General features: G+C 38.5%; 1 protein-coding gene across 1 annotated transcript; it reads left to right on the top strand.

Annotated features, from left to right (window-relative positions):
• The first annotated feature begins 1,260 nt into the window (after window positions 1-1,260).
• prokr1b (prokineticin receptor 1b) lies at window positions 1,261-8,697 on the top strand. Its single transcript, XM_086258097.1, has 2 exons — window positions 1,261-1,752; window positions 7,232-8,697. The coding sequence occupies exons 1-2, from the start codon at window positions 1,286-1,288 to the stop codon at window positions 7,935-7,937; spliced, it is 1,173 nt and encodes a 390-aa protein (XP_086114223.1). The 5' UTR covers window positions 1,261-1,285; the 3' UTR covers window positions 7,938-8,697.
• The last annotated feature ends 12,461 nt before the right edge of the window (window positions 8,698-21,158 follow it).

Below are 21,158 nucleotides of genomic sequence, written 5' to 3'. Positions count from 1 at the left end.
TATTTTCTTTTTTAACCATTTAGTCTTATATTAAATGTTAGCTTAGCTAAACATCCTATCTATGCCAAGCTGCGCATTTATGGACGTCTATTAAGCTGGTAAACTTTCAGGTATAATTCACACATACATACACTGACACCCACCCCCTTTTTTCACTCCACCCGAAAGACGAGTGTGGTTTCCTCACTGCGCCTCCTCGTCAGATTTATCACTTGGAGCTGAGGAGAACCAGACGCAACTTTTCCTTGTGAAGAAGTGCCGAAGGACAGAGAAGCAGTCGTCACATCAGCACGCACAGTTTAATCAGTGAGCAGCAAAGCTGAGACCTTGCGTCTCCACCGGCTGGATTGTCCGTTAACAACCACTTTCAGCTTGCGCTCACACCTCACTAAGAGCGGGTAATTAAACTTTGTTTATTTATTCTTTTATCCTAAACTTTAAAAACACGGAACATTTATCAATGTTTGCTGGTAAGTGCCTGAAATATTATTTCAATTTCACGCTGAATTTCATCTATATATTTCTGCTTTTTTCGGGGGGGGGTCTCTTTTTTTCCCAATGACAGCAATAAGTAACGCTCCTATGAATTGATTTGCATGGTTCTTATTAGAAAAAAATTTTCATTCTACTTTTTTGTATCATTCTCCCTGCTTTCTCTCACATTATATTGTGCGCTGTTTTGGGTCAGTCGGGTTAATTGCATTGCACTAGCTTATCACTACAAATCCGTTTTTATCCTGTTAAAATGTGCCCTTTTTCCTGCGATGGGTTGCCATATTTAGTGTTTCTTACCTCATGTGCAGGGGCATTAAAGTGATAAATTTTGCAAGAAATAAAGGGCACTGTCATCAGGATCAGCCTTGTCTGTTATGTTGGTTTGCAGTAAAGTGACAAGGTCCTAATAAATTACATAAAATCACCGACTAGATGTCTTTACCCACACACATATTCATCAGGAAAAAATCAAAGACATGTCACACTTGCCAACACGATTAAGCTGAAACATTGCGATCATGTAATTTGTTGTGATCATATCTTGTTGCCATGAATGTGACCCTGCATGAGTAATGCTGAGTTGGGAAATGTCTTTTCCAGGTGAAGATGTCCTTTTGTTTCCAAAGAAGACGCAGCATGCTGAAATACTTTATCTTCACGCAAACATCTTAGCTCTGGAATGCATTATGTACCACAAAGTATGAACATTTAATACCTAATTTATTGGATCAAGTTGTTCTCAATTTAAAAACCAAACAAACCCAAAGAAAGAAGGATTTTCTGCTAAGATATGGGGGAGTCAAATATCAGCCTCGTGGTAGAACCTTCTAGAGAGATGCAGGAAAATGTCAGAGAAGGCAAGCTGGATCATTACATGGACAACTATGACATGGACTATGGCATCCCTCCAGATGAGATCCCCGATACCACACAGGGTCAAGCCTTCTTTGTTGCCACCATTGTTATCGGTGTGGTCCTTGTCTGCATCATGCTTGTTTGTGGATTGGGAAACTTCATATTCATTGCCACACTGACAAGATACAAAAAACTCAGAAATCTAACCAACCTGCTCATTGCTAATTTGGCCATCTCCGACTTCATTGTGGCAGTCGTTTGTTGCCCATTCTTGGTGGACTACTACGTGGTTAAGCAGCTTTCCTGGGATCATGGATTGGTGCTCTGTGCCTCTGTGAACTATCTCCGTACTGTGTCACTCTACGTGTCGACAAACGCATTGCTTGCCATTGCAGTTGACAGGTGAGTTTCTCAATCTTTTCATTTGTCTGTATGTCTGTGAGTGAGTCTGCATGGGTGTGCAATTAGATTCAGTTCTTTTTATTTGAAAAAAATATTTCATTTTTGTGTATAAAGTGTATAGAGATTATATAACTTGAAAAACTTTGAAAACTGTACACTGCTTTATTCAGCTGTAATGGGATATATGAAAACTCTGTGCAATTCTTTGTCTTTGTCTTTTGAACTTGAGGTCTTTACTTCACTTGAAAACAACATAGTATGTTTCTCTGAGTGATAGAGCCAAGAGGTTATGATGAGTGTTTGAATGCAGAGGTATCAACCCAAAAGAAAAATACAGATATGCTTAATAACAAAAAATGAGAGTCTTTATTGGGCTGTTTAAAGAAGTCTGCAAGCATAATCCAACAGGGAAAAAGCATAAATACAAAAACAAGGATCAGTAAGTTGCCTGAATCACACCAGTTGGTCCCTATTTGGAAGAGTAGCAGGTTTACTTTGAGCTCCTTGCAAATGACCAAGCTTCTCACCCTATATCTAAGGTAGAGTCAGCCACCCTTCACAGGAAGCATTTTTTTAGTTTTGCAACTGTGATCTTTTTCTTCCATTCACTAACCACAGCAAGTGACTATGGGTGATGGTGGAAATGTGGATGGACAGTTAATATACAGCTTTGCTTTCATGTTCTCTTCATTATCACAGACAAGTACAGCATCTACATTACTTCAGATGCTGCACCAATACATGTCTCATTCCCCTGCTCTCTCCTTTCTTCATTCTTGAACAAGGCCTCACGATACTTGAACTTCACTTTGGGCAGCAACTCATTCCCAACATGGAGTGGGCATGCAGCCTTTTTCTGCCAGAAAACCATGTCCTCAGATTTGGAGGTATTAGCTAGTTTAGTTTCACTTCTCAACCACCTCAATGTAAGCTGCAGGCCATCATTTGATGAAGCCAACAGAAAGACATAATTTGCAAAAGGCAGATATGAGATTCTAAGACTACCAAATCTGGCCATGTGAATCAGGTAGTCAAAGGCAGAGGCTTGGTCTCATCCCCAGTTGTTGAAACAGGTTCTTGGGATATGGAATGTTATTGCTGTGGTGGGGAAGTAACCTGAGCTAGTGATTGAGGTGTTACCACCGATATATTGCCATGCTTGCCTCAATGAGCAGCTTGGGTTCTGGAGCTAGTCTCCTGCAGAGAAGCTGAACTCTGGAGCTGTCCAGAGTGGGGAGGGCAATGAGCCAAGCCAGTATACTTATATCCCACCCTGCTCAGTGCAGTATTCCTCAGAGTTGCTTTCTTCTGCCTTTGGACAGGGGAACAGATCCCAGCTTTTGTTTGTGCTCACAAATCAAATGGCAGTTCAGAGACCTTGGCCATCTTGGAGCTCATAGGTGGGAGATCTTTATCTCATCTGTTGCAGAGGTGGGAAATCTTCACCTCTGGCAGAACTTGGGCAGCATTCTGATGTAGGCTAGGGACACTGTCTCAATGAATCATGTTCTGCTCCTCCACTGCAAGGAATTGTGGCTGTTGCTTCCTAGTGGCAATTCTCAAACCAAATTATGTGTCACGGCGAGTGAGAAGAGCCGTGTGGAAGAAATGAAGGAGGATCCAAGCGCAGGCAGTCGTGAAGGTGTGAAGGTGGTTTATTGAATAAATGGCAAAGGAAAAATGGCAAATGAAGACAAACTAAACTATACTGGAAAACAACTGAACTACAGCGCAGAAACCAGAACACGAACAAGAAGGAGGGCGAGCAGAGGCAGACAATGGTAGACAGCAGGGAACACATGGATGAAACATGGTGAATACACAGACGGACCAGCACCTACAATGACAGAGGACACGACTTAAATACACACAGAAAAACACAGGGGAATTACACACAGGTGGTGGACACAGCTGGGAATAATCAACAAGACAAGACAGAGGTAAAACTGGACACACTCACATGAGACGCAGACCTTCACAATAAAACAGGAAACGAGAACACTACACCAAGACGCAGACCTGACACTGAGAGACAGACAGACAGAGAATGACACATGGAACCTGAACTAAACTAAACGTGAGATACAACCGAGAACAAATCCTTAACATGAATAAACAGAAACATAGAATTCTAATAATAATCATCATTATAATGATAATACTCATAGCGCCCAAAACCACAACAATCATCCAAAAATAAACTAACAATCAAAACTCAAAATACTGGGTCGAAACTGACCCAGAACTGTGACATTATGGAAGGAACTGTCAAGTTGAAGTAATGATCCTATTAAGTTTGGTTCGCTTGTTTAGCCCTTAAGGCAAAAGGAACACACATCTGGCATTTGCTGAAGAACTGTGGGAGGTGTTTGGAGAGGTCATGGTTTGGTCAGGCCTTTGGTTGGCTTCAAAATGATTCTGTCAAACCATCAGACAAGTCAGAACCCAGTTTCCTTTAGGATCTGGACATTGCGGGGGTACCCTGGTTGCCTCTGCAACATCAGGTAGATGGTGGGTTTCCACTTCAGGGGAATCACGTGCTTCAGACTTCCTGAGAAACACTTTGACCTCCTACAGGAGAGCAAAGTCCAACTGCTGGATTTAAGAGGAACAATGTTGTTCCCTCCCTAGCCATTAAACAGTAGACCACCCATTTTTGAAGGAACACAGAAGTTTGCTTAGCCAGTCTATATGTGTTTTTTAGATCTGAAGAAGGCGTTCAGTGAGTATGTGTGTCATGTGGGTTGTGCTTTGACGGTATCAGGCATGTTGTTGCATGCTATTTGGTTCTTGACCAAACTGACAATTTGGTTAACATTATCAGATTGTCAGACCACCAAAATAAATGTCACAAAAAGCATATTGATAATTTTTCCCTGCGCACCAGGCATAGCGGAATTGACTCAGTATGTGCCCAGTATGCCTTTTTTGCTCTCTTCTGACCACTACTCATGCTAGGGTCATCTAGGTCGGAATTCTCTCCAGGACACAGGTCAGATTGACTACTTCTTCTTTTCAAATATTTATCCATTGCTATTGCTGCTTGTCTCACTCAAAGCATGGCTATTATTTAATTTCTTCTTCCTCTTCTTCTGTTTTACTGGCAGTTTGCAAACCATTTAATTAGAGCAGGTAGTTGTACTGCCCTCTAGTGGAAGAGAATGTAATTGTTCTGCCCGTTACTCAGGCCGGATGCAGCAGGTGTAACCAGATAATCTTCCACGGCACACCTATGTGCAGAGGTTGGGAAACACTGCTCTATATAGTATAGTCTTGTACCTTTGTGCAAAAGTTAACCATGGCTCAGATTTATTTTCAAGTGTTAGTACATTGTCAATAAGGAAAAAATATTTGTTCACTCTATCACTAGTGCTTTAAAGAGCACATTAGTAACATTGGTTAATTCATTTTTGACTGCTCATTATCTGAAGAAGCTCAGTATAAACAGATCCACTTAATATTCTGTTTAGCATGCAGCAGGTAGATATTCTGCTATGATGAATCTTTTTCATGTCCATCTCCATCTGTCCTACTGATATTATCTATTCAGTTTTCTGGCACATCATATGCATGCTATACTACAGCATACAAATGAAATGAGCAGGAAATACTTACATATCAAACATTCAACATTGGCTCAGCAGAAAGGTCATCCTACTAAAAAATGCATTTCAAAACATGAACATTTTTGACTAGTAGTCAAGTAGATCAGTCTCTCACTAGCAGTACTTTATCTTAAAGTAGATATCAATAGTATTTTCAGATAGCAATATATCTTCCTTGCATCATCAGCAGATGCCGTAAGTGACTAACTGGTGAACATAATAAAATATTTGGCAATGAAGGCACGAGATATGTTACATAGCAGCTGGAAAATTTTTAAGTAAAAAACAGGAGCCGTGCTTAAAGAAACTCAATATTCATCTTACTGGTATGATGATAAACTTGTTTCTAAATAATTGATAATTCTCATCCCTATAACATCTGAAAAATGATGTATATTAACTTCAGAGATATTTGTAACTCTCCACGGTCCCAAAAGGGCCATCTTTAAGTTAAATATAAGGTATTTGGTAAATGTTAGGTAAAGACCGTCTTCAAATGTAAAAAAGAATAACATGAAACATGGCAAGTGAGCATATCAGCAATATTATATTTGGTGAGTAAATAGGAAAGGACAAAAAAACCTCTCTGGAGGATGCAAAGTGTAGCCATTTCTGTCCCCTTCAGACTTATATGCTTGAGGGGCTTTTAAGAATACGCTATTAGGCCACAGGTGCAATCATTGTGAGTGCTCAATTAAACAGAAGCTGTTTAAAAGCCTTTTTTTATAGCAGATAATGAATTTGACGTGTGGGAAAGCACAGGTGTAAGAAATAAAAAATAATGACGAATGAATTTCATTTAGCTGCTTTTATTTCAGGGTTGCATTGTGGTGACTGTAGCTCATGACGTAGAGCAGGGCACCTACTAATCAGAAGGTTGTTGGTTTGATAACTGGCAGCTTAAGTCTGTTTGCCAAAGTATCACTGAGCAACATACTGAACCCCAAGTTGCTTTCCGATGTGTTCGTCAGAGTATGAATGTGTGTGGCTGTTAGATAGAAAGCATTTAGGTGTCCTGAATGGGTGAATGAGGCATGTTGTATGAAGTGGTCAAACAGGAAAGTGCCGTATAGGGACCGTTCCATTTGTGGTCCCTCAGTAGGTCAGAACACAACAGAACCATACTAAATGTCTCTTATTTTGTCGTATCAGAACAGCTGCAGTGAAAAGGTTTTTTTTTTTTCCATTTTCAGGTTAAAAAGGCCCTTGGAAATAACACAAACAGACACACACAAAATTTACCCATCCTTAAAACTATTGCAATATGATTACATACTTTAATTGGTGGTTGGCCTAAGGGAAGCTGGTGGCTCTGTTAAAGCCGTGGGGCCATATTGCCATCATGGTTTTTATCTACTTTTCCACTATGAGGGAAGGATCGCCGTTAATCAATACAAAGTTTCCCTGAAATCACCTTTAATGTATGATGCAACATTTCTGTGATGTAATAGTGGTCACCATACTGATAATGCTCTCGTTCACATCGGGGACAAGGGGTAGCATAATTTTTGGGTCTTCATCATCTGTTTGATGTAAAACCAGGGCTGTCATACATCAATATATAAGCATTTTTTATTTAAATGTGTAAATATTAAACTTTTAGCTGTGCCTAGAGGAATAATTATAATATAAATTATTTTTAAAAAGTAATTATTTGTAGCAATAAACATTTTACTGCCTCTGTCTTCCTTTACATATGGATATACATATTTCTTTTATCTGTGTTTCCATACTAAAATGACTTCTGCCAATATAATTTTATATTTTCATACAATTTTAGATATAATTCTTTGTAACTATGACACTTCCATAACACTCAGATTGCTAAATATGCTGTTTAATATTGCATAACAGTTGTCTTGTTTTTCTTCCAGGTATATGGCCATAGTCCATCCTCTGAGGCCTCGTATGAAGTACCAAACTGCCTACTGTCTGATAACAGGAGTCTGGATTGTTCCCATTCTGATATCAATTCCCTCTGCCTATTTTGCCTCTGAGACCATGTACCCTCATGGAGGCGCCACCTCAAACACTCACAAAGTCTTTTGTGCCCAAATATGGCCTGTGGACCAGCAAGTGTACTACCAGTCATATTTCCTGTTTGTCTTTGCTGTGGAATTTGTTGGCCCTGTGATTGCCATGGCAATGTGTTATGCCCGAATTTCCCGCGAGCTGTGGTTCAAAAATGTCCCAGGTTTTCAGACAGAGCAAATACGGAAGAGGCTGCGCTGTCGCCGTAAGACAGTGATGGTCCTGATCGGAATCTTGACCGCATACATCCTGTGCTGGGCACCGTATTTTGGATTCACCATTCTGAGAGACTTCCACCCGACACTTATCTCCCGCCAGAAGAACTCACTGGTGGCTTTTTACATTATTGAGTGTATTGCCATGAGCAATAGCATGATAAATACCTTCTGTTTTGTTAGTGTCAAGAACAACACAGTTAAGTACCTGAAGAAGATTGTACTGTTGCGCTGGAAGTCAACTTATACCCCTAGTAAGACTGTCGAGGAGATGGATGTGAGAACTTTCTCCTTGCCAGTAACAGAGGAAATTGAATGCATTCACCTAAGGTGAAGAGAAAAATTGTCAAACTAAATATTACTGACATTTGGGTCTCTGTAGTAGACTGCTGAGATTTGGACATCAAATCTTGTGCTCAGATTATGGAAACTGTCCAAGCTTCACGAACCGCACGGAACCACTGAACTGACTACTGGGCCATTAGGCAGTTCCATATATATTCCAAATACCTACAGTATTTCTGCATTATGAGAATGTGATCGTTGTGCTGTTCATACTGTGGGTATTAACTGTGCATTGTAGATTATTGTCTCATCTGTATACACTATATTACACTGAAAACATGTGAATAATAGCTGCTGCTGCCCTAACTGGCCCATCCAAAATGCTTATCTTGGTATTACTTGTATAAGTTCTGAACAAAATCAAATAAGTGTTGACACCAATTTTAAAATACCAAATACCATTTTTACTGTGTGTATATATATATATGTGTGTGTGTGTGTGTGTATAAGTGCACATTTTATAAATTCCATGAAATTACAAATTCCATGCCATTTAAGTATATCTAAGTATTGAACATTGAGCAAAGTTAATTTTAACAACTGAATAACCCAACAAAGACATATTTCCATGTCTGCTGAGTGTAAAGATACATTCTTTTCATCATTTCCGCTACAACAATGAATATATTGCATGCTTATTTGTAGAACAGTACATGTTATATTTCCTGATGGTAATAAACTATAAGAAACTGGAAACAAAGGCTATTTTTGTTTACCATGCTGCATTTTTTTCTATGTGTCCCTCAGTTGCCTGTGCTATTATTGAATGTATTCTTTATCACAGCGAAAGTTTTAAATATTAAAGATTGGAATACTTCACAGCTTGTTTTCATTTATAGACATAGAAGCAGTGAGGGGCTAAAAGACAATATCTTCCTTGGCAGCCTTCCAGCATCCAAGTAAATTTGTTTGATAGAGAATAAAGTTTAGTGAGATTTATTTTTGGTCATGTTGGTAACCACCACACTGACGCACAAGGGCTATAATGAATACTTAATGTGCTATTCCTCCAACTGTGAGAGTGAGACAAAGTACAAACCTTATACTCCCGTATATTTTCTGAGTTGGTATAAATAATGCATATGGGTACTTTTATCGGTCCTGTGGGTATGTAGAGATGTACAGTGAATGATACCAAGAAGAGCTGAAAAGTGTGAAATAGCCAGCACGGCTCCTTAAAAATTACATTTCCATGTAGCTAAATGTTATGTTATTATTTAAGTTTGTGACATTTAACAACAATAAGTGATTGATGTGTATTTGCTATTTTTGGCCTTTCTTTTCTACTGACATTTCTTGTAAAGGAAACAATCTGATATTAGATGGGGTGGAACTCGTCACCCTGGTATCCCTACTGTCTGTACATAAAAGATGGATGTAGCCTCTGTGATTTAACTCACTGCTTTGTGAAGTCATGCTTTGAAGGCTGGATTTGAGCATTTTTGCTGTTGGCATCTTGGATTTTTGTAGTAAATGTCACATTAGAATCTGATTGAGAAATCTGAGGATAATGTACACTCAAAGGGTAGTGACTTGTCAATCAAGATAACCATATCCTAAAGCATACCATGCTTTTTTTCTAAATAGACTTTATTTAAAAAGCTATCAGACTTTACAAAATTAAAGTATTATGTTAAATAAGAGTTGAAACAAGTGACTATAACCCAAAACACAGGAAAGTATCTGCTGATGTCATAAAAGAAAAACGTGGCATTGTGAAGTTATTTCTTTGAACTATGCTTTTTCACTCATTTTCCACCCAGTTCTTGAACCTGACCATTCTCAGGAATAAGTTCTTACTAGCAGCCTGTGTTAAAAACACATCATTTTCTCCCATTTCATTAGTAGAATATATGAAAAATAACAAAGATAACAAAGATAAAGAGTTTGACAGACATGAAATACTATTTTTAGAAGAAGGTCCCATTAAGTGACCACTCAGGATATCTCAGCATGGTGTGCAGTGTCCCTAAAAAATTGAGAAAAACAGACAAGTGGAGGACAATAGAAGAGGTGGGCGATCTAAAAATGACTATCTACAGCAGAGGGAGAGCCACTAAAAGCCACGACCTTAAGAAAAAGAAAAAAACAACAAAGACCAGACTAAGATCTGAGAGATGCATCTGACTCTTCAATTGATACATATACTGCTCACCAGAAACAGACAGTGGATGTTCTGTCATGGTTTGGAACTGTTTTTCACCCAGTGGTTGGGGAGCTTGTCAAAACTGATGGAATTACAAACACAGAAAGTGCCATCAGCTACTGATCCACCATGCAATACCTTTTTTAAAGCTTCTGAAAGGCAAAGGCTTAATTTTAGTATAACAATGATATGACACATGGAGCCAGTGCAGTAAAAGCATGCCTAGATAGACAAACACACAATATAGTCTCCCCCAGAGCTTTGACCTCAACATTATTGGAGTAGTGTGTGATCATCTTGACAGAGAACAGAACAAAAGTCAGCATCCAAAGAAGTCATTCAGTAAGCTCAGAGAATTATTTCTGAAGACTTCTTAAAGAAATGATAAGAAAGCTTGCCTGAGCCAATTTAGGTAATATTGAAGAATCAAGTGGCCATTTTCAATGCTGATTTTCAAGCTTGTTTGAATTGTACAGATTCTGTTTTTGTCTTTTTTTTAGATGTCTTTGCACATTTCAATAAATTTTCCTTTCCCCTATTTTCCTAGCAAAATATGAAGAAATTAGTAGTCACTCAAAACTGCTGCATAGTGCTGTATACACATTCAGCCAGAAAAATCTTTTTCATACTGGTCATTACAAAGAACAGAAGTCTAAGGCATATCAACATTAGTTTCACCTTTCAGGCCTATGGGTGTTTTACATACAACCTAAACAAATAGTCGTGCTGCCTGGACCTATTATAACTATAGGACATATTTAATGTTTTCTGGCATTTCCATAATGGCATTTGTCCTACTTTATTACATACTGGGCACAGTACCTCTTGCACCTACAAGGATTTGTCAATATAAACCTGATTCCCAAGTTAATATTGACAAAGGTCGGTTGGCCACCTAACCTTGTATCCGTTGTCACCATCAGCAATGCACCTGGAAAAATGGCCGCTGATTAAAAGGCTTTTTAAATGTTGATAATGTCTGTGTCAAAATCACTGTGGTCACAAGAGCCACTCTATATGGGCAATTTCAGCTAAACATTACAAGGACAGTTAATCATTAAAGGATTTGCTCTTCTAAATAGCAAGCTATCTTTATAGTGTTGACCTTTAGGGGACCTTTAGTGTCCGTTGTAGATTAAGCTAGTGCATGTTAAATCTATTAAATATCATTCACTTTCATTTAAGCTCCTCTTTGGAAGAGACAGCAGTGTCAATTGCACAGTTATAAGAGATAAGTAAATGCTCTAAGTGTAATAGTCTACAAAACAAACTGCATGAACCAAAACAAGCTAAGCTAAGAAGTATTAGCAACTTTAGATCAACTGGGCCAAAAATAAATAAAGTGTGATTAGCACTCTTGCCTTACAGCAAGAAGGTCCTTAGAGGGAATCGTCTACTTTCTGGGGCCATGCTAAGTGGAGCTTGCCTGAATAGGCTCCCTGAGTGAGTTCTTCCTGAGTACTCTGGTTTCCTTCCCCAGTCCAAACTGAAATTAATGCGGACACATTTTCCTAAACAACTTTTTCCCCCCCATTTTCCATTCTGTCTTTCAGTACCCACTCACTTCCTTTAATTGCCCTATTTCCCAGTGTAAAGCATTTAAGTGAAAATATCTAAGCAAAAAGAATTCAACAACATGTCTTTAACCATTTACAGGGCACTCACTGAAATACTTGGAAATTCACATTTTACATCTTAGAGTTTAATTGGATAATGATGTCACTTATAGGTGACTTTTCGATGATTGGCTGGGAGAAATCAGTGTGGATAATCTCACAGAGACAGGGAGGGAGACCAGCTTGGGTGTCCACTGAAGGTACCCAAATACGGTTTCTCACCTGATAAACAGTTAAGCAGGGAATTGCTATTGTTTTTTTGAAAATCGTCTAATGAGGAAATCATTCCTTTTCTCATTTTCTCTACCAAATGCATGCTAGTAAGATGGCTACTCATAACAAATTTAAATGAACCCATGGCAGTGGGCACAACAATGCCATTCGGCTATACTAATGCACGGAGACATTTTAACAGTGTCGAAATCATTAGCCTGTAAAGCAGGAGCGGAGGTAAGAAGAGGTTCTATCTCTGGAACACATTTAATTTGAATCGCAAATACTGACCTTTTTTATTAACCACACTCCACAGCATGTGTCACACTTAGTCTACACTGAGCTTAGTCATGCTCATTTTCATCATTTGGCCATTAGTTTCCTATTTACATCATGTGAAGATTGCTCACTTGCGCTGAATTTCTTGCTGGCTCTTGGTTGATGCTTGGAAATGTTTACTTTGCCATTATCAGGGTCCTTGCTTATTGTCTCCATCAGTCTCTGTGCTCGCTTCCCTGTGGGCAAAGTCTCACTTAGTGAAAATGTGTTATTTTTTCCCCCCTCAGTACCTCACTTTCCTGGAGAACCTGCTATTAGGCTTTACAAATAAACATTTTCAAATAAATTATTTCATCCTCCGACTGACAGCTCAGCTTCTCATTGTTTGGCTTCCAATGTGGTACAGTGTTTACATGGCATTTGCCCATGGCATTGCTTTTCCATCTTTCCAAAGCTATTTATGTGTTTTCTATTCAAAAAAAGTAATAATATAATAGTTACATTATTCTGATATCTAAAATTGTCACCTGATGTGGCAATTTTCTACATGAGATTGTCCCACTATGAGGCACTATTGATATAAAACTAATACAAATATGTACAGAAAATATGGGGGGTGTGCTAGTGCTGACCTTTTCTGATGAAAGGTTGTGGATGTTGCATCTCCTCTGCACCAGAATATTGAGATGCCTTTCTCTCTCTCTTTTTTTCTTGTTATCAAGCTATTGATGACGTACTTGTTGGGCTCAGCAAGCATCATTGGGGTTGGATGGAAAACCATGGTTCTGATAACAGAAATACAATAAAATAAATCTCCACCTTTATTTTTTCATTATACAAGTATTTTCACCTTTACGGGACGTGCATGAACACAGCTGTTGTTCAGACATCATGTAGCATTCAGGTGTTGCTTGGTTTTTATCCCTGGGATTCATCTGGAATGAACTGCAGAGTTGTCTTTTTATTGTTTTTTTTTCTTCTTCCCATCTATTATAACAGCAGGGTCCTCAGAATTTTTCAGACCATGAAATGGTGTTGTCCTCTGATAGAGCCCCCAGTGTTTTAATAAGATAACATTCATCCTTTTAAAATGAATGTTATGAAATGAATAAATGCATTTACCTTATTAGCCTAACAGATCACTTCACTCTTGGACTCACTTGTGACTTCTAGAGTTCTTTTAAAGTAGAATGGGAGTCAGAGCCTTATAGCTCCCAGTTTGGATTCAAAAGACAGACATCTTCTCTAGGCGTAACCCTTTGATCACGTGACCCTGAACCATCCCTCAGTTATGCTGCAATAGGCTTAGGCAGCTGGGGGACTTCCCATAATGCATTCAGTATTTCTTATTAAACTCTGTTTGTTTATACATCACCACTGTATTGAATCATTAGTTATCATCGTAATCTGGCTCTTTCTCCTATAGTTTGTCTTTTATCCCGCCACCCTCTGCTCTCTTCTCTGTCTCCTTACCCTCAGCTTATTGTGGTAGATAGCTTCCTGGTTTCTTCCTGTTAAAAGGAAGTTTCTACTTCCCACTGTCACCAGGCCCTTGCTCATCATAGGGGGTTGTGTGATTGTTAGGGTTTCTTTCTAATATTGTTGGTTTTACAATATAAAGCACCTAGAGGAAATTTGTTCTTGTGAATTGTTTTGAACTGGTGCTATATATCATGAATTGAATTGAATTATTATTATTGACAGCACTGGTAATATACTCCTAGGTAGCCTACGTTTGTCCTACTTACAGCAATAACTTTAAATGTGATAAAAATCATGGTTGAGTGAGTCAGGAAATTTACAGCAGTCATTTTTTCTTTTTTCTTTTTTTCTTTACTGTAGTAATCTTGAATGGCATACATTTATTTATACATTTACTGAACCAAAATTTTGCTTATATAACAAGAGATGGTCGTTTCTTTATAAAGCCCAGTGGTTGATACCATAACTGAGCACTTTCTACTCCTGCAAGCTGCCATCCTCTCAACTAGCTTACTTGCATTATAACATATAACAAAGTTTCATCAGTTCAATCAACATTGCTTTTGAAAAGTTACAACATTTTTTTTCTTTCTTTCCCTTTTACATCTCTCAGTCAGCTTCTCGTTTTCTGTTAGACTGAAACCTGTCTGTCAGTACAGTTGTAATATTCCATCAGGATGTTGGGATGCATATAAATGTGTTATTTGTTGATCTCCTTTGGATAACACTGTGTGGCGCGGCGTGGTTCGCGATGCTGCGGCAGGTGCAATGGACGCACCAGCGTGGCATCTGCAATCACGCCTCGCTGGCTTAAAAGTCTGGATTTTGAGTTAACGTTGTTTTTATGTTGAGCTGGCAGCTGTGTGTGTCCAGCAACCGTCATTAATGAAATAAAAATGATCATGTTTACACACCGACTGAATTCTGCGTTGTTAGCTGTATTCCGGGTGTGCTGTCAGATTATTACAGATCACATTACAGACTTTGGTCACAAGGTGGTATGATTGTGAAAGATGGCAGTTACTCCCTCAAGACTTTGGTAAGCCACCTTTGTCTGTTTTATATTTCAGGGTTGTTTTAGGTTGTTTATTTTGAAACCAGAACAAAATGGATGGTGATGTGAAACTGCTGTGTAAAGTAGTTGGAGTTGGGGTTAATGACCTGTATTAGCAGTGCAGGCTAGAAGCCATGCCCTTATTTAGTACGGTAATACGGTAATTGTGCAATTTCCAGAATGACTCAAGGTGGAGTTAGAGAAACTGCTGTGAAATGTAAGTGCCTTTAAATATTGTGCGTTCAACATTTCACTGTCCTTTGTGAGGGTTTTGATTTAGCATTCATTTATGTCTTTGTGTTTCATTTCTGTCTTTCTTTCTTTCTGTATTCATTGTCATGTTTTGGCTGTGTACAGGCAGGAGAAGGACCCAATAGCAAAACTCACGACAACGAAATTAAACTCAAAAAGCTGCTTTATTGCAGAATGGCATGGAAAACTAAACTGGGACATGGGCAAACTAAAACGCAAGGAAACACAGCCATGAGGGAGACTACAACACTGACAAAGAGAAACACAGGGCTTAAATACACAGAGGGATAACGAGGGAATGAGACACAGAAGGAGAGCACAGCTGGGAGTAATCAGGCTGGACGAGACAAGGGAAGCAAAACTAGAAATACTCACATGAGACATGGACCTTCAAAGTAAAACAGGAAACACACTGACTGAACTCTAAACATGCAAACTTAACAGCAACTGAGAAGACAGAACATAGGGACCAGAAACATGGTACAAAAAGGTCACAGTAGACACAACATTGAACACAGGGAAGCCATATTACAAAGCCAAAGAACTAAACCTATGATATCCATAACTGAAATCTAGGGAAACAAGAAACAGTACAACAAAGGACTCAAAACATAATCCATAATATAAAAACACGAGATCTCTTCAAAATAAAACAGGAAACATGAGAGGCAGACATGACAACATAAGACACACAGGCTGTATCCCAATTCAGGGTCTGCAGCCTTAAAGTACGCAGCCTCAACGATCCTCAAGGGCCGCGTACTCAAAGACCGCTAAGGCCGGAAGTGCGGGGCTTGTGAAATGGGACGGTCTAGCCTCCGTTGCGCTGCCCAGGTTGCCTAGCAACCATGATACTAACAGCTGGAAACGTGTCATACAGCTTTGTTTGACAGAAATGAAGGAGAAAATCTTTTGTTCATTTGTTTGTTTCTTTCTACATGAGCTTTGATCATTCTCTGTAGGATTAAGCTCAGCTATTGAACGGCGTATATTTTAAAGTAAAGGCTTTAAAACCAAGTTAGTACAAACGTCACTAATGTCACATAACTTTGCCGACATGTGGCCAACAGTAATGTTTTCATGTTCTTTGTTATTAAACATTTGCACATAAATAAGTGACATAATATTCAGTACTTACTTAAAGTTTACTCTTCGGGCGCCCCTCATCTGCCGTTTTTTTTCGGTAAAATTATCCACACGCACCGCCACGCTATGCATTCTGGGATATGTTGGGCCACGAAGTCTACACTGCCACAGCCTTAAAATTCAGGGACATGAAGGACGCATTTCAGGGCCGCATTTTGAGCAGCCTTTGAATTGGGACAGCCTTCGGCGCGCCGCTGTGACGTAATCGGCCTTGAAATGCGGCCTTTAAGGCTGCAGACCCTGAATTGGGATACAGCCACAGACATGAAACACACGAAGGGCAAGGGAGACTTCACAGGGGTTGAAAACACAAGGGGGAGCTAATAAGCAAATGAACATAGGACACCTAATAAGCTTAAACATACACTATAAACATCAAAAGAACTAAAACTCAAAACACTGGGTCAAAAGACCCAGGATCGTGACATTCATGGCAACTAATTTTCTATCTATTGTTATTTTGTTATTAATTTGACAAACTTATATGTTACAAAGAACTTAATGCATTTGAAAAGGTATAGATATTTCTAAAGTAGCAAAGGCATCCTGCAAAATATTTGTTTAAATGTGTCAGTTCTCTCTGCTTCTCACCTGGCTCTCGGCTTTACCTGCCATCACAAGAAAATCTGGCAGGGGATTTTAAGAAAGACACAGCTAACTTTGTTAAAAAGCTCTTTCCAGCATTCGCTTTTCCTCCTCCTAAATGTGAAACACTTGAGTTTCACTGAACATGTTGACCTCTAGACCTCACAGAGTGCAGGCAGGTGTAGTAAAAGCTTTCCTTAAATGCCTGCGTAATTTGATCACGATTAGAAGCACACCTAACATTATTAATGTTCAGGAAGCTATACATTTGGCATTAACAAGAACTTCTTTTCTTTTCTTTTCCTTTATTCATGTCTTTGCTAAATCTCCCTATAGTTCATATTCACAATGAATACACTGTACTAACTTTATCTTCTTAGGTAAGCTGTACTTCTGTAGTTTTTCTAAAGCAATGAGTTTGCACAATATTTTCTGGTAGTTAATTACATTTTTCTGTGTACTGGCTACTACTTCATGTTGTTTTATGAAAAATTACACTTTCACTTACTTTTTTTTTTAAGATCACAATTCATGTCCCCATCAATTTATACCTAAAATGCTGTCCTTTTCAAGGAAAATGAAACCAGAAAAACATCATTACTTTTATACAAACTTGATGCTAATGACGTCGTCTAACATCAAAAATTGACAGCCTACTTGAGAGCTGTGTCAAAAAGCCTTTAGCTTCCTTTTTAATCGAACGTATCAAGTGCAGTCATCTTGGCTTGCATCACTGGTAATCCAAATGAAAAACAAAAACCTTTCAAAACAATTATCATTAAATCAAATCCTGTATATAAACACATTTTGTATTACATTGAGAAAAATGAGATTCGCAAAACCTTAAAAAATGTATCCGTTTCTTTTTATCTTTCAGGCAGTATATTGCCTCTGTTTTTTTTTTAATAGGTAATCCTCTGCATGTATATTTTTTTCTATTAATTCACTACACTTCTTCATTTCATATGGAAACATAAAGGTTTCATCTTTAGATTAACAGGTAAGAACGTCTTGACAGGAGCTGCATGTTCAATTGACAAATGACCATTCGATGTCAAACCTGGCCTGTTAACCTCACGTCTTTTGGATAGCAGATTAATGCAACGTTTGTCTGGATGTCTGCTTCCTTATCCTCAAATGACCCACAGCTTTGCAGGCAGACATCCTGGGACAGCAAATCTTTGGCTAGTCATGAATAATGATTCTGATTTTGTGCTCACTTGAGAACAATTTCATCAGCAGGGTTCCTTTAAGAGCTTAAATGAGGATCTGTCTATTTGTCCACCCGTCTTTAAAATACAGGCTTGGAGGTGTCTCTAAAGAGCATGGTCTCTTAAGAGGGCTGTGTGAAATGAGAAATATTTATTTTTAAGAACAGTTGCTGTTCGTTGGTTGTGTGTGCGTCTGTGTGTGTGTGTTTCACTTTTACATGAACTTTGGTAACTTCCATTTAAATTGTACAGGCGGTTATATAGCTCATTCCCTGGCTAATGCCATCCGTACAGTGAAGGATAGCTGTGGTAGCATCATCATGTGGGTGTTGCTTCTCAACTGCAAGAAAAAAGAGAATAGTGAACAAAGAACGAGGTCAAAAACATCCATGTACCTGTTTCATGAGGGACACCGTTTGAGATCATGTCAGGAGTTTATCTTTCAGCACAGCAATGAGTTTACAGTCAAGATAATACTCAATGGCTTCAGGACACATTACTGATAGTTCTCTTCAGAGTGACTAATTCTTGAAGATGGCTATTCACAGAAGCTTACCATCAAATTTCAACAGGCTTGACAGGGTGTGCCTGGAAGAATGGGACACTCTACCAAAAGTATGTAAAGCTCAAAGAAACCCACCTAACACGACTTGAAACTGTTGTTATTGCCAGTAGAACTTCTGCAAATTACTGAATTAAGGATCTGAATCCTTCAATGAGAAATTACAGCTTTTGATTTTTAGTTATGATTTTTTTGAAGGTTTTGTGACTATGTTACTGTAGCTAACTAGATGTGGATTGATGAGTAAACCGTGAATTTTATCAATTTAAATTAAACATACATGTGTGCACAAAGTGAACTGGTCTGAAGCAACTGTACAATGGAGTAATGAGTCTTAAGTTAACACAATATAACTCTAATAAGCATTTCATTACATGACAGGATTACATCTTGCAGATCAATATATCACTGTTGACTTCAGCCCCACCAGGCACAATCTCGGGCAGGAACTCATCCATCCTTCTGTGTCATTAGTTGTTATTGTGGCTCTTCCATCCCACAGGACTGCAATAATGATGACAGCCTGTCAAGGTCAAGAATTAGTCACTCCGGAGCATGAGAGACTATGAGGAGGATGAGTACACAAAACAAAACACGTACAGATTCTCGTTACTGAGATACTGATTAATTCATCCCATCAATAACAATCTCAACAGTTAAAATAGGCTACTAGTAGGTCCAAATTCTTTGTCAGTCTTAAATCAATTGCAATCACTGTGCTAGAGCGAAGTCTTGTTGTTAACCATGGAAACAATCTGCTTATATATTAGATGAATTACTTATGAAGTGTGGACATAGTTTTCGTAGATAGAGAAGTCTAACTTTATGACATCAGCTTTGTGTCATGGCAAACCTGGTTTCTTTGTACTAAGAATCAGCATCAGTCATTTACTGTGACCAGGACAGATGCAGTACAAATTAAATGAGCCTCTCTGGAATCACAGACAAGACCCCAGAGTAATGGAAAATTAAGTGTATTGCTTTTCAGGCTTTGGAAATAGCCTCTTCTTCACCCCGGGGGTAAAAGGAAAATATAGTTACAGACCTCGCTCCTTTTTCACAAAGGTGTCTTACCGAAAGAGCCGATAGATTTATTTCTGTACAGCACTGCATATCCCAATAAATTCAACTAGTGACAGATTTAAAAAATTAAAAATATATATATTTTTTTAGCCATCTATTCATTTTTTCCTCTTAGCCAATTCAGGATTGCACTGAGGGTGAAGCCTGTTCCAGCTGCCATAGCGTAGGAGGCAGGGTACACTCTGGACAGGTCACCAGTCTTTGGACTGTGGGAGGAAGCCAGAGTACCCAGAGAGAAGCCATGGAGAGAGCATGCAAACTCCACACAAAAGGTCCCAGTCAGGTTATTAATTCAAACCCAAAACCTGCTTGCCATGACTCAACGGTGCTAAAGTGCGATGATGTGCTGTTTGACAGGCAAGGTAGGACTCTGAGATAATGAAAATGAACTAAACAAGGCAGTTTTATTTCTGTAGCTTGAAAACTAAAAAATACCAAAAACTCACAAGAGGTGGAAACTAGGAAACTTGAAAGCTACAAGGGAAACATGGAAGTCACAGAAAATAGGTGAACGCAAGGCAAAATAGGACAACGCAAAAAATAAATAGAGGAAAACCAAGGACTTAAATACACATACAGGAGAAAAACAGGAAGTGCAACAGGTGGGAACACACCTGGAAGTAATAACAGACCAAAGAGACAGAGGAAGTAAAACTGAAAACAATTCACACAGAATGAGAGACTATTAAAATGAAACAGCAAGTAACAAACACAGAGACACAGACTAAGACACATGACTGACAAATGAGACAGAGAGGAATAACAAAAAACATGGAGAAAAGACTGACTACCAAGGAGACTCGATGAGACAAAGACAGACTGGACACGAAGAAGGGAAATCAAACAAGAACCAAAAACTAGAAACATGAGTAACAAAACTCCGAGGCTCTCAAAAACTGAACAAAAGTATTTTATAATTCAAAAGAATAAATAACAGTCCAAACAACTCGATCAAAATCTAAACCCCCGAATATGCAATAACCCAAAATCAAAAGCCAAATCGCATAAACACAGACACACAGCACCACCATGCTGCCTTTTTATTAAGATACATAATACACTACTGAGATAACTGCAGAGGACCCCAGGATCAATAATTAAGCAAATAAATAGTTAAATGAATATTTTTAACTTAAGTTTTTCAAGTTGGAAGGTGGTTTTAGACGCTCATGAATAACTACAAAAAAATTAATAAATTATACAGCCACTGACAGTGTTAATTTTTCATGTAATTTTTATTTATCGATTTTATTTTTCAAACATTTTTCCTGAGTCTAGATGATGGTTCACCTATAAACTGTTATATGGTGGGAACCTTAAATCTGTCCACTTGTGGTTAGTATAACATTCATTTCTCTCAGCATCTCATCTTTAACCTAATTTCAAATAGAGTTGGGATGCTGTGATAAAAACTGAATTAAATGATTTTAAAATAATTAAATTTTTAATTTTAAAAAAGTAAACAATAAGTATAAAGAAATAGGTGATAAAGGATTTTGCAATCCAAACATTAAAAGAAAACCTGTTTGTTTACCACTTGTTTTTTTAATACTTGTGAGCCCTCCCTATATCCCCAGGCAT

The sequence above is a fragment of the Aulonocara sp. 'chitande type north' Nkhata Bay genome, linkage group LG13 (genome assembly GCF_057382095.1).
Source record: "Aulonocara sp. 'chitande type north' Nkhata Bay isolate Kocher_YH1m ecotype deep benthic linkage group LG13, A_spYH_male_GT1.1, whole genome shotgun sequence".
NCBI lineage: Eukaryota > Metazoa > Chordata > Actinopteri > Cichliformes > Cichlidae > Aulonocara > Aulonocara sp. 'chitande type north' Nkhata Bay.
This window is presented reverse-complemented; position numbering and strand designations above follow the sequence as displayed.